The sequence below is a fragment of the Coenobita brevimanus genome, chromosome 71 (assembly GCF_032717465.1).
Source record: "Coenobita brevimanus isolate Jiangsu-jjx chromosome 71, ASM3271746v2, whole genome shotgun sequence".
Classification (NCBI taxonomy): Eukaryota; Metazoa; Arthropoda; class Malacostraca; order Decapoda; family Coenobitidae; genus Coenobita; species Coenobita brevimanus.
This window is the reverse complement of record NC_137024.1, coordinates 38,221,216-38,235,464: the sequence shown is the minus strand read 5'-3', so window position 1 is coordinate 38,235,464 and position 14,249 is coordinate 38,221,216. Positions and strand designations below refer to the sequence as shown.

The 14,249-nt window shown below is 45.0% G+C and overlaps 2 protein-coding genes across 2 annotated transcripts; one reads left to right on the top strand and one right to left on the bottom strand.

Moving 5' to 3' along the window:
- The first annotated feature begins 985 nt into the window (after positions 1 to 985).
- LOC145406752 (uncharacterized) lies at positions 986 to 3,543 on the top strand. Its single transcript, XM_080277851.1, has 2 exons — positions 986 to 1,088; positions 2,840 to 3,543. Exons 1-2 carry the CDS (start codon positions 986 to 988, stop codon positions 3,541 to 3,543), a joined length of 807 nt encoding a protein of 268 aa, XP_080133977.1.
- A 175-nt stretch (positions 3,544 to 3,718) lies between these two features.
- On the bottom strand, positions 3,719 to 13,666 carry LOC145406751 (zinc finger MYND domain-containing protein 10-like). The gene is made up of 8 exons (XM_080277850.1): positions 13,602 to 13,666; positions 13,439 to 13,487; positions 8,363 to 8,519; positions 7,775 to 7,927; positions 6,867 to 7,453; positions 5,758 to 5,996; positions 4,261 to 4,408; positions 3,719 to 3,808 (listed from the first exon to the last, which is right to left on the bottom strand). Exons 1-8 carry the CDS (start codon positions 13,664 to 13,666, stop codon positions 3,719 to 3,721), a joined length of 1,488 nt encoding a protein of 495 aa, XP_080133976.1.
- Positions 13,667 to 14,249: the final 583 nt, after the last annotated feature.

The window sequence follows — 14,249 nt, the reverse complement described above, 5'->3', positions numbered from 1 at the left end:
GTTGGTAAAGTGTGGGTGTGGTACTGGTGGTGTGAGGGTATTGTAGGTGTGGTGCTGGTGGTGTGTGTGTTGGTGATATGTGGATGTGGTGCTGGTGGTGTGAAGGTGTAGTGAGTGTGGTGTTGGTGGTGTGTGAGTGTGTTGGTGATTTGTGGGTGTGGTGCTGGTGGTGTGAGGGTATTGTGGGTGATGTGTGAGTGCGGTGTTGGTGGTGTGTGGGTGTGGTGTTGATGGTGTGTGTGTGTGGTGTTGGTGGTGTGTGGGTGTAATTCTGGTGGTGTGTGGGTGTGGTGCTGGTGTGTGGGTGTAGTACTGGTGGTGTATGGGTGTGGTGTTGGTGAGGGTGTGGTGCTGGCACTGTGCGAGTGTAGTGGCAGTGCTGATGGTGTGTAAGAGTAGTCGTAGTGGTGGTGGTGGTGTCCCCCATGGGAACCACCTTGTCGTGGTGGGGGGCTTGCGTACCCTGTAAATCTGGTGGGCCGTACTAGCAGACGTAGATCCTCTAGGCCTCAGCAGGAGGACAGGGTTGCCCACGCTGGAGAGGCCATCAGTGAGGGGTCAGACTAGGTGTTCCCAGGCCCACTGTCTTGTGGATTACCCTCGGATGAGTTAAGGCAACGGGAACAAACGTTGAACAAAAAATCTGTGAATGGAGTCCCAAGGAAGTCAGGACTCGAGAGACAGAGCTCCCGGCAAACTCCTGCAGTCCTGATCAGTAGATGATCATTGTGAATCTTCATGCCACCATCACAGGCTGGGAAGGGCCAAGTCATGTGGTGGTAAGGATTGTGCACCCTCACCATCACACTAAATCCAGTCATTGCACAAGCCCACTGCTATACTCACCTCCAATTTCATCTTTTCATCAAAATCAAAAGACTTATGGCGACAGGATAGGGTGACAGTTGCAGGTCATGGATGTGATTGGAAATCGTTAGCTTGAGTCCTGTACATAGGCGGCGCTGGACGAGTGGTCACTGGCCTGATGGCATTGGAACAGGTCAAGCCTTCAGCAGCATCCAGTACGACCACGCAGCCGGAAACGGACGCCCAGCTACTCACCCCTAACAGGGAGGGATTTAGCAAAGGTAATCTAAAAATTTGCTGCTCCACACCACCTGGGCAGACAACTTCATCTGTCAAGGCATCCCACATTGTGGTCGAAAAATCTAAAGAATCCCTCTGACTCTTGCTACCTGGAATATACAAAACTTGCATGACACTGACCAAGACACAGGACCCTGCTGTAAGACTGCCTTATTGCCCATGAACTGAAAATATATAAAATTGACACTGCTGCCTTATCTGAGACCTGCCTCTCAGGAGAGGACAACCAACAGAAGCAGGAGAAGGGTATACTTACTTCTGGAGGGGATACCCAGATAATGTAAGAAGAAATAATGGTGCTGGCTTTACAGTCCGATGCAACCTCCTACAGAAGATCCAAGAATCACCTGTGGGTACGTGAGAGGGGCTGATGTTGGTGGTGTGCAACATTCATCAGTGTCTATGCCCCAGTGCCTGACTCCCAGGGAACCATCAAAGATTACTATATGACTGGATGCTGTCATTCACTCAGTACCACATAATGACAAACTCACCCTACTTGGAGATTTTATCGCCAGAGTAGGAAAAAATAAACACCTCTGTCAAGGCATTATAGGCTACCATGATGTTGGTAACATTAATAACAATGGCCTTGGACCGCTTTCCTAATGCACAAAACACAGTCTGGTCATCACCACGACCATTTTTCAGCTTAAGAATAAACTAGAGGGGCATTCATTGGAGGGCATCTCTCCAACAAGGGCAACGTAATTTCCAAACCACTTTTCATAATGGGTTAGGTTTTCTCATCACTGATTAGGGTTTCACAAAAAGTGTTTTCCGGATCCAGAATCTGTAATATGATCCGTATCGGTCCCAAAAGTTACCATAATCAGTAGTTCACTGGGACATGGGCTATCTACCCACCAAATTTGGTTAAATCTCTCTTTTTAGTTTTTGAGTAATCCTGCTAACAGACAAACAAACTAACAAACACTGGTCCCCAAAATTAATCAATTGTTTCCTGGGACATGGGCTATCTACCCACCAAATTTGGTCCAAATGTCCCTTTCAGGTTTTGAGTAATCCTGCTAACAAACAAACAAACAGGGGTGAAAACATACTCTCCTTGTCGGAGAGAACAAAACATCACATGGATGCACCCACGATCTAGAAATTGTCATCTAATTGACTACATCATTGCAAGGCAGAGAGACTGAAAAGAAGTTTTTATAACCTGAACTATGAGGAGTGCTGAGTGCTCAACAGACCATAACCTTGTACTGACTAAGCTGCAACAAGTCATATGCCCTCAAATGTGCCATAGACCATCCTCCAAGAAACTAAACTGTAGTATTTTAAAGGATATGGCAACTTGTAACACCTTTAGTAGCACTATTACAGATCACCCCTCTCAAGGCCCACCACTTGACCCGAACAACAATGCAACAACCTAGATGCAGAGTGACTGAATATTAAGGCTTTGCTTCACAGCACTGCAGAAGAAACTCAAGGCTTCTCCACTTGCTGCCATAAAGACTGGTTTGATGAAAATGCTGAAGGCATACACGACCTTGCAATGAAGACTAGACCTCATTACAACAAAAAAATTAAATTTGAAATCTCAGAAGTGAAATCCACAGAAAACTGTGTGACCTGGAGAATATGTGGTGGACTGAGCAACCAAAACAGCTGCAGTGACCGGCCAATATTAATGACCAGAATGGGTTCTACCAGTCCGTAATAACCATCTATGGGCCAACCAAACATAACATAACCCTTGTTCAATCAGGAAATAGAGAGCTCCTGAAAGACAAGCAAGCAAACCTAGAAAGATGGACAAAACACTTCAGTACCTTACTGGATCAAAGGAACCCAGTGGAGCACAATATCCTTGATAACATCCCAAATGCTCCTCATGCGGCAGATCTCGAGGTCCCATCTACACCTGCAGAAACTATTCAGGCCATCCAATCTCTAAAAAATAACAAAAACCCTGGCCCTGATGGCATACAATCTGGACTAATCAAAGAGGGTGGCCAGTTACTCCGCCGGTGCCTTCATGATCTCAGACTGACTATCTGGAACCAAGAACGAATTCCATCTGTATGGCTTACTTATAATATTGTAACCATCTACAAGAAGAAAGGGGACCGCCCAAATTATGACAACAGCAGAGATATCTCGCTCATTTGCAAAGTACTAGCCAAGATAATGTTATCCAGACTGACAGAACATCTGACAGAGTCAGCACTTCCTGATAGTGTGGATTTCAGGAGCGAAACACTTGTGATAAGATCTTTGTTGCCTGACAGATACAAGATACAAAAGAAATGCCTCGAGCAGAACTGTGACATATATATTGCATTCATGATCTTGCAGAATCATTTAACACTGTCAGTAGAGAACTTTCATGGAATGCTCTTTCAAAATTTGAAGTCCAGACATATTTCTTACCATCCGGAGAACCTGCATGACAACATGAATGATCCATAGACAGGAGCAAATCCTAACCTTCAACGTGGACGTGGAAGGAAAGCAAGGAAGTGTCTTGGCTCCTGTCACTTTCAATATCTATCTCACTGCAGTCACCCATTTAAGTCACCAATAAATGAACCCTGATATGGTGGAATAAAAATCCACTTCCATCTAGATGGTAACATATTTAATGTCAGATGTCATCCAGCACAATCAAAGACTGAAACGGCTCATTTCCTATAAGACGCTGATGACTGCTGTCCTCGCACATATCCCAGAAGGCCTACAACAGAGTCTCACCATCATCTCCAACATTTACCATGAAATGGGGCTCCAAATAAATGTCAATAAAACAAAAATAATACTTCAGGGAAATAACCCATCAGATCCTCTTGCATTTCAGATAAATGGAGAAAATGTAAAACAGGTGGAGAATTTTACCTACTTTGGAAGTGCGCTCACAGATAAATATAACACTGATGCAGAAGTCTTTGCACGAATCAGCCACGTCTCAGCCTCTTTTGGACGTCTCAGATCCAGAGTCTTCAAATATACCAACTTCAGAATCGAGATGAAGGTATCAGTATATACAGCTTTATACCTCTCCACCCTCTTATATAGTGCTGACTCTGGACTACCTACCAGCGTTACATCAAACAGCTTGAGTTGTTTCATATCCGATGCTTACAATGCATCCTAGGACTCACATGGGAGGATAGTGTCCCTCACTCAAACTCTCCAATGGGCATAGTCAACATGCAGAGAAAATATGCTGAATAAAAAGCGGTTGAGACGGGTCGGACACATGTTTAGCATGCCTGAACACCTTCCCCGACTGGTTCTGTATGGCCAGCTCCAAGCAGCATGCCACAACACAGGGGGGCTGAGGAAGAATATAAAGATCATATAAGGACAACCCTGAAGAAATGCAACATCATACCAAAAGATCTTGAAACCAAAACCTCGGACAAAAAACAATGGCGAGCCCTCCGCAGTGAAGGTACCATTCATCCCAAAGAAGCTCAGAACCAGACCAAAGAGCATAGACAACGGAGGCACAACCAAAATAGAATTCTCCCAGCAAACCCGGACTTGGCATGCCTCCTGTGTGGCAAAGTTTGCGGATCCAGGATTGGTCTGCACAGTTGCACACATTAACACCAGAGACAATGAAAAACGTTGTATCCTTGTGGGTATAGTAGGCGTCGTCTTCTGTAGAAGAAGGACAGCTTTAATGTAATGTAATGGTGGCGGCGGTGTTGTGCGAGTGTAGTGTTGTTCTTCATGTTGTTGCTGTTTTTATTGGTGTTGGTGGTGGTGGTGATATTGGTGGTGGCGGTGATGTCTGAATGTAGTGGTGGTTGTGGTGGTGATGTCTGAATGTAGTGGTGGTTGTTGTGGTGTGTGGGTGTAGTGGTGGTGGTTGTGGTGGTGTTTGGGTGTAGTGGTGGTGGTTGTGGTGGTGTGTGGGTGTATGGTGGTGGTGTGTGAGTAGTGGTGGTGGTTGTGGCGTGTGAGTATTGGTGGTGTTTGTGGCGTGTGGATGTACTGGTGGTGGTGATGGTGGTGGTGGTGTGTTGGTGTAGTGATAGTGGTGATGGTGTGTTGGTGTAGTGATGGTGGCTGTGGTGTGTTGGTATGGTGATGGTGGTGGTGTGTGGTTGTAGTGGTTGTGGTGTGCGGTTGTAGTGGTGGTGGTGTGTGGTAGTGGTGATGATGGTGGTGTGTGAGTGTAGTGGCTGTGGTGGTGATGGGTGGGTGTAATGTTGGAGGAGGTGTGTGGGTGTAGTGGTGGTGGTCTTGTGTGAGTGTGGTGGCTGTGATGGTGTGTGGTTGTAATGGTGGTGGTGGTGAGTGGGTACTGTATAGTGATGGTGGTGGTGTGTGGGGATAGTGATGGTGACGGTGGTGGTGGCGGTGGTTTATTGATGTAGTGGTGGTGGTGTGTGGTTGTAGTAGTGGTGGTGGTGTGTGGTTGTAGTGGTGGTGGTGGTGTGTGGGTATAGTGATGGTGGTGGTGTGTGGGGATAGTGGTGGTGACGGTGGTTTATCGGTGTAGTGGTGGTGGTGTGTGATTGTAATGGTGGTGGTGGTGTGTGGTAGTGGTGATGGTGATGTGTGGGTGTAGTGGCTGTGGTGGTGGTGGGTGGGTGTAATGGTAGTGGTGGTGTACGGTTGTAGTGGTGGTGGTGTGTGAGTGCAGTGGTGGTGGTGTGTGGTAATGTTCTGTACCTGCGGCAGTACCACTGTGAGCGGCAACGGGAGCACCTGCGGCCTGCGGGGCTGCCGCACACGCCACATGTGGGTGGGTCCGGCAGCAGCTGTTCCAGTGCGTCCAGGTCCCACGCTGCCGATAGGCCCACAGCCAGTCCACGTAGTGCTGCAGGGTCAGGCCGCAGAAACCGTGACCGTGCCATCCCTGCCAGCTCCTGCCATCGACCCTCCCACACGGCACCTACCGCCTCACTCACCTGCAAATACAATAGCTAGGATGCAGTGCAGGCAAGGTTACGTTACTCTTGCCCTACACCACTGTTGCCAAGGGATATAAATAGGAACCAGAAAACCTAACTTCAAACACATATTCTCATAGCAGTATTACTGGCTTTGCAGCCACTATGGCGAAAAGCCTATTTATGTCATGGAGGAGAGTTTAGCGTTCCAAATCTATGGCAGTTGCTCTTTCAATATTGCAACTGTGTGTAATGTAGAACATACACCGCCAATTCATGGGAATTTAATACCACCAGTAAAAACAAAAGTAGTCACATTTTATACTGGCGAGTGCATAGACTCCCTCTTACTCTTCCCCATCCGTGATCTGCTCTCCTGAGGTCCTATGTGGCCAGGTCACCGGACTCCAGAGGTCATTCTACCTTCGCGAATACCAAACGCCAAGATGACCATAGTCATAATTATACCTTAGATTACTGTATTTCTATCAGTTCAAAGTTTTTACACTGTCTGGAAAACAAAAATCTGAATTATTTCATTTTGGCTGCTACAAGACTGGATCCTCATTTTTTCAAGGGTAAAGGTAGGAGATGTAACATTTTTTTAGAACATCATATATATATATATATATATATATATATATATATATATATATATATATATATATATATATATATATATATATATATATATATATATATATATATATATATACTGTATAAGCATATAGATAGATAGATAGATAGATCGATCGATCGATCTACAGTATATATATATATATATATATATATATAGATAGATAGATAGATAGATAGATAGACAGATATACATATATATTATAGGTACAGGAAGGTTTCCTAAAAAAGAGAGGTGAGGTATTTAATGACCTGTGTGAGTGTGGTGACGAGTGGCGGTGGTCTGGCTGGTTGTGGTGGTGCTATAGCGAGGTTAGCCAGCCAGCGAGCCAGGGGTTCCAACGCAGGAACCTGCGCTAGGACAGCAGGATGCAGCCGTGATCGCAGCCTCAGCAATGCTGCCCGTCGCACACTGTTGACATCATACCCCGCCAGCGCCTCGGGATCCAGCAGCAGGTAGGCCAGCGCCGCCCACGCCTGACATTCGGTGCGGCACAACGGCGGCCCAACATCACCCATCCGCCGCCACTCACCGTCCTCAAACACGCACTGCTGCCCGCCACGCTCACCCCGCCACGGTGCACGCTCCACCAGCTGTGCCATCAGCTGCGGCACATCGTGGGTCCCCAGCAGGCGGGTGGTGACGCACAGGGGCAGCTTATTACGGCATGAGGCCAGAAGGTGCAGTACTGACACCGCCCTGCATCCCACCACCAGCACCACCCGACACTCCTCCCGCAACACCTCCTCCACCACAGTGGTGCCTCCACCCCCATCACTATCTCCACCTGCCCAACACACCATCGTTACATGCATGAACTGTGGACTCTGAAGATAAACTGAAAAGATGACTTCAATTATAGGAAAACAGAAAACAATAAATCAAGGTACTGTTGAAAAGACACTAATTACTGCTACGCCAGTATCAAACAAAACTGAAACACTGTGCCACAAGCTTAAAATAAATGGTCACAAATTTTATTAATATTTAAATGCTTAGTTCTTAACATTCTTTAAAACAGATTACTAGTACAGTGAATAAAGACTGACTAACATACTGTATATTTCATTCATTCATTCATCATCTTAATACTAGTAGTTAATGGGAATACAGTCATGGCTACCGTATTCAAATCAATAAAATACGAGCATGGCTGTACCTCTTGGTGTGGTGTGGTGAGGTGTGGCGTGGTTTTGCGTGGCATGGTGTGAGACTGTGGTATGATATGGTTTGGTGTGGTGTGACTTCGTTACAGCCGCAAGAGTCAACGGATATGAAGCACCTAGCGTCCGAAACTTGTTAGTGAGAGATGCTGTACATGGACAGCGACTTCTAAGATACTTCAGCATCTAGAATATGCAAAATATGATACAAATGACCGAGTGAAGTCCATATGCTGAAGACCTGACAGAGGTCTCCTGCCGTCCTACTCCTAAACGGTATTTTTTTTTTTTTTTTAACATTTGCGAGCTGCTAAATTGATCATAAAACAGGAATGCTGTAGACCGTCATGCAGGAGGTGGAAATCTTTAATGGACAAGTGACATGGCATCCTTTTCTGCATTTTGTGGTGGCATACTGAACCCCACCAGATGCGCGAAACACTAGTCTCTCTCTTTCTCTCTCTCTCTACTAATCTAGCTAGCTAGCTAGCTTACTTTGAGTGTGTGTGTGTGTGTGTGTGTGTGTGTGTGTGTGTGTGTGTGTGTGTGTGTGTGTGTGTGTGTGTGTGTGTGTGTGCGCTCACCCGGCAGAGTGGCGTGGTGGGGGAGTGCAGCTAAGGGCACCAGCTGTCTGACACAGTAGTCCACCAGATCCAGCAGCAGACCGTCCAGGGAGGCGGCTGAGTCCTCGTCATACACCAGCCCCTCGAGCAGACCCAGGGACGCTGCCTCCGTCTGCATCTGTAGGGGGTAATGAGGGGGAGGGAGATAGACACATAGATAAACATAAATAGGCAGCATCGGAATCCTTGATACACACCACCTACTGCAAGTCTATACCAGCGTTCCGCTTCCCTCTGTATAGCTGCGGATGGTCGGAAAAAAAAAGGTCCCCATACTTCCTCTTCTGAGGTGCAGCAGCCTCACACACACACACACACACACACAATCCCTCACTCTCTCTCTCTCTCTCTCTCCGTTGCCGTCTATACTCCTCCACTTCAAAAACATTTCATCCATGCACTCGAGATTAATCCAAGCAATCAATTAGTTTAAAGTGATCTCTGCTGAACATGGGTATGGGATGATGGGATGGCAGGCACGTCATTATCCCCTTCATTGCGAGACGTCTTCCCTGAATTCCTGTACCACGAGAGGTCCTTCCTGAGGGAAATAAAACTGTCCGGTGGTAACAAGAATAGAAAGAGAAAAGTCCCGTTCTTAGATGAGGGAAAAAATATCAGGATGACGACCACGACGACGACTGCAGCGATGATGATGATGATGATGATGATGGTGATGAAGTCTTTAATCACGAAGTTAAAATAGAGCGGAGACGAATATTCCAGGGGTGCAGCCAGGATTTTCCCATGAAGGATGAGAGCCTGAAGTTCGGTTGTCATTATTCTTGAGATACAGTTGCTTCGACAGTATTGTTATATTCTAGAATAGTGAAAAATGTATCTTGTGTTAAACAGGAAAGGAAGCAACCCAAGTATACATCAGTGAGTAAACAAACAGCAATAAAGGATTAAATGACTACCTTCCCGTTATGCATATTTTGTTAGAAAGGTTGTGCCCATGAACACTTCTCCTTGACCTTGTTTTTCTTGATGTAGATGTTCCAGTGTCCCTACAGTATTATAGACGCTTAACCCGCACCAAACCAGAGTGAGTAAGCTTGCTGACGTGAATGATGCTGTAAGCACCGTTCCAACTAAAGGATCTTGGGTGGTGACAACTGCCTAGTATATCGGAGAACTCATAGCTGGCATGTGCGGTAAGTCCAAGCGAGTGATGCGAAAGCCAACATTAATGTCGCAGTGAGTGGGGCATCGTCAGCCAGAGCTCTAGCTAGGACACTGGGCACTATACCATGTTGACTTGGGGGGCTTCGAAGCACCTCACCCTTAGCGAGTTATTTTGCATATTACATTTCATCCTCTTGAATGCTGTTCATATCATTTCTAAATTAACATTTCTAAATTACCAAAAAAAAAAAAAAAAAAAGACAGAGAAGATGTTGAGGTGTAATGTTAAGACTATATCTGTAAACAAGAGGTATTACGAAATATTCAGAGCGTGTATTCTCCAATGCCGTGTTCCCAGAGATTAGAGCCAGTATTCTCGAGAGCTAAGGGCACCGCCACACGTGTTGGAAACATGTGTTCAAAATATGTTCGAAACATAATCGTTATGTTCCCCATGCAGTAGATTCGATTCGAAGTACCAGTGCTACGAACAAGTTCGTAATATTTTCTGGAAATATGTAAATTAATTGCACTGGTTGTGGGCATATTGTGATCTGAGCATAAATGTTGCAAATGCTTGACATACAATAATGTGGTGTGTCTGTCTATGCTCCTCTTTCCCAGTGACGGTCGTACCCAATACCAGTAAAGGCGTTTAGCTTTCTATCCGCAGAGCACTGTTGCAGCCGCAGCGATCTATGGATTCTCTCCCATCGACGTAATGAGGGACACTGCTGTAATGGGGTGTATAAAAGCCCGCGTTGCTTACAATTAAAGCCGGGGATCCTTTCTTTGGCTCAGTGGTAACGTGCGCGCGTATGAGGCGCGAGGGCCTGAGTACAAAGCCCGGCCAGACCAGTGCTTAATTTGTTAAGTTTCATTCCCACCTTTACACTGCCAGACACGTGTGTCTTTAACAATGTTATCAGACATTGCTGAGTATTATAAATGTTTGTTCCATATTCAGGAATATGATTCTAGCATGTTCATAACATGTCTGTGACGGTGTTCTCAGCAATGCTGGAGGGCAAGAAGGTACTTGCTCTCAGTCCCAGTATTGTCATTGGTCTACGAAGCTCCCCAGCACTTATTCTTCACCAGTTTATTTTTAGATATGAGGCATTAATACTCGCATGTATGATACTTATGCAATCAGTACTTTATGCACAATAAAGAGACAAATAATTTGAAAGGGAGACATTAAGGTATACAATGGAAAATAAATGGTTAGGGAAGAGGTGTTAGATAACCTCCTAAGCTGACGAGAATAAGGATCACGGAGGCTGTGTAGCACCTCTTCCTTACCAATTCAGTTCTACAGTACATTCACCATGTCAGGACTCTCTCTCTGCGTACTTTGTGCAGTCTATGTTGGGACTGAAAAAACATGAGTACAAGAAAATCTTCAGGATCATTCTGCAATACTGTATATATCACTGAGGTAATGTACAATCGACAGCAAAAGTTCGTCCCTACCATCCTGGGCGATACAAGTGTATTGATCTGGTAATGCTGTATGAGACTGAGTTGACTGGTGTGGTTTAAATTAATTGACTGTTGTGGTTTAAATGGCTATATCCAAGATATGTGATCAAAAATAAGCTAAGAATATACTACATAAGTCTAATATTAATGTGCAGCAAGTGGGATGATAATGTTATTGAGATTTTTGACACTGGTGTATGAAGATGTCTGAGTAAGGACTCGGACATTCAGGATTATTTCTATTGATGTTGCTGTCGAACATTACAATTAGGAAACAATGTGGAACATATCAACACAAACGATTTTGAAACATCGTCCAACATTTCCAGCACAAATGGTGTGGTTGCAAGACAACACTGATTATGGTTGATACCATAAGGTTATTACTGTACAATCTACACCTCAAAGTTATTAAAGTATTATTTCTAACAAAATAGTGCTTCAGAAATAATTTTATTGCAAACCCCTGCTTCAGGAAGTGTATTGAGGTACTGATGTTAGAAAGTCTGCACGGGTAAACATGTTCTAAAACCAGCAATGCATAGCATAAGAAAGATAAGTGTAGGGAGAAGCGAGGAATACAGCGTGAAGATGGGGGGAGATGAGGGACGGAATCAGGTTCGTATGGTGCAGAGTCCTTGCTGTTGCATAAGTATATGTGGTTGTATGGGAGTAATAGTGTTGACAATAACAAGTATATCTGTATTGTGTTCATAATACTGTCTTAATGATGGTGATAATTCCAGCTACTGACAACAGCCTTCACATTCTAAATGGCCGCTCATAGTGAAAACGGTAACAAGAAGAAGGGAGAATGGGATGAAACCGGAGAGAGGATAGGAGTGGGATGGGAGAGGGGTGACGGAGGAGAAAGCGAGGGGATGGAGAATGAGGGAGAAATTAAGGCCAGTGGGAAAGGAGTGAAAAAGAGGTGGGAGAGGCTGAAAGGGAGTGAAGAAGGAGAAGATTTCGAATATATTAGCGACAAATATTGCATAAATGTTATCGGATAGGCTATTGCTCTTCATGGCCAGAATGACGAACAGTTTTTGTTATCGTAGTGTCTGTTCATAACAGGCTTGGGTTCGAGTACATTTTTCTGTACTCGAGTTCAAGTACGATTACATTACGGTATCACGAATCCAAGTACAAGTACAAGTACTCCGTTTTATAGTTGAACTCGAGTCCAAGTACAAGTACATTTGTGCTGTACTCGAATCCCAGTACGAGTGACACAGCATGGAGTCCAGGCAGCTGCTTTTCACTCCTTGCAATTAGTACCAAGGTGCTAACATATTAAAAGCAGCTTATCAGGAGTTAGTGGGCGTGGTTGTACACCACTGGACCTCAGTGACTCACCAACCCAGGCCACCTGGCCTCTCCAATTAAGGACACAATATTGTTACCCTCATCATTTTTATATATCATGGTTGTACTCGAAAGTACTCCTAAAATTGTCGAGTACTTTGAGTCCGAGTACAAGTACAAGTACAAGTACTATGGAAATTTTAAACCCGAGTACAAGTACAAGTACAAGTACATTATATTGTGTACTTAAGTACGATTACGAGTACGAGTCCATGTACTCGGACCCAAGCCTGGTTCATAAACACCTCATCATAGTGAACGCGATAAAACGAATCTCAATTAATATGGTGTACTCTAGTGGGCTTGGGAAATTGTGTTTGTACCTCTTTCTTAATATCTGCATTACTGTATCTGTAGGAGTACTCTGCAGGTTGAGGGGGGGGGGGAATTGTTGATAAGTGTGCATTGCTCTCTCCCACACCCAGATGCGCATCACCTCTCATCATCCCAAATATAGCAGGTGGGACGGCTCTGGAGCAGTCAGGTGCAGGAAAGTTGAATCTTTACATGTTAACCTGCGTCTCAAAGCAGCGAGAAGGAATGAAAGCCACGTGAGCTTATGTTGTTTTTCTTGTTTTTAGGGAAAACTTTGAAATACAGTAATCCTTTACTACACTCAGACCATTAATTTTCAGCACCCATCTTCACATGGTATACTTCCTTGCCCCAGTCCCGCTGCCCATGAAATTTTCAGCGCATCCTACCCATTCCTTTACTCAACACGTCAGTGCCGTTATCTCTACTCCTTCACTAACAAATGGTGCCAAATATCAACCAATTTCAGCACTTGACAAGTAGTACTGAGTCGTCCATAACGAGACATGCATGATAATCTCTTTAAGGAATGGCCTGAGGGTACCAGTAGGAATGTTTTATGATGTCTCAGTGACTAATGACGAAACCTGTTCACTACACCAGCCGGAAGTAATTTCGTTATCTTTTGATCAGCATTCCACTCTTCTGCCAACTTGATCATCACATATAGAACAGGGTGAAAGAGGAGTAAGTGAATGGAGCCACACTTCCTCTCTCTCCAGTCCAGCTTTTGTCACTCACCACCATAATGAAGGGAAGGGAGGAGGTGGCGGTCCCTCTCTCTTCGTTCTCGTTTACATCCTGGTCCTCATCTTCCTGTTTCTGGTTCTCATCTTGGACTTGCTGGTTTTCCTTATGGTCTTTATCGTGGTTTCTGTGGTGGTGGTCGGTGTGGAGGTCAGGCAGGAGGAGGGGCAGGAGGTGGATTCGCCAGAGTTCGCAAGAGAGCAACAGCCACACCACCGCCATGCTCTGTAATATCATACTTTACATTAACACCATAAAAACGCCATACTGACACTAAAGTATCCCCATAACAATATTGCCTAAACAACGCACCACATTACACCAACACAAAACACAAACACACAACACAAATACACAACACAGTCACTCTAACCTTAGCACAACCATACACACACACACACACACACACACACACACACACACACACACACACACACACACTATAATGCATAATTTGATACTCTGCCTGTCTGTCTATCATCTAATCCTTTATTTCCCCATCAAGAGCATAGGGGCTCGTGGCTAGGCTACTTAATCCAGACTTTTAAGGCGAATGGCCAATCACTCAACCCTAAGCACTATTATGTAAACAGTAAGCCCCCCTCCCCCCCTTTGTATGCAATCCATTATGGACCACATCTGACTGGGAAACCTTAATCCACTAGAGCACCAGGCGTCACCACCCAGCGTAGTAAGTGCTTTCTTATGCTACAAGAAACCATTTGCCTTGTCACTCAGTGTGGAGTCCACAGAAACTAGCACTGCAACAAATGAGTGGACGTCCGGCCTCTCACCTACTATACTA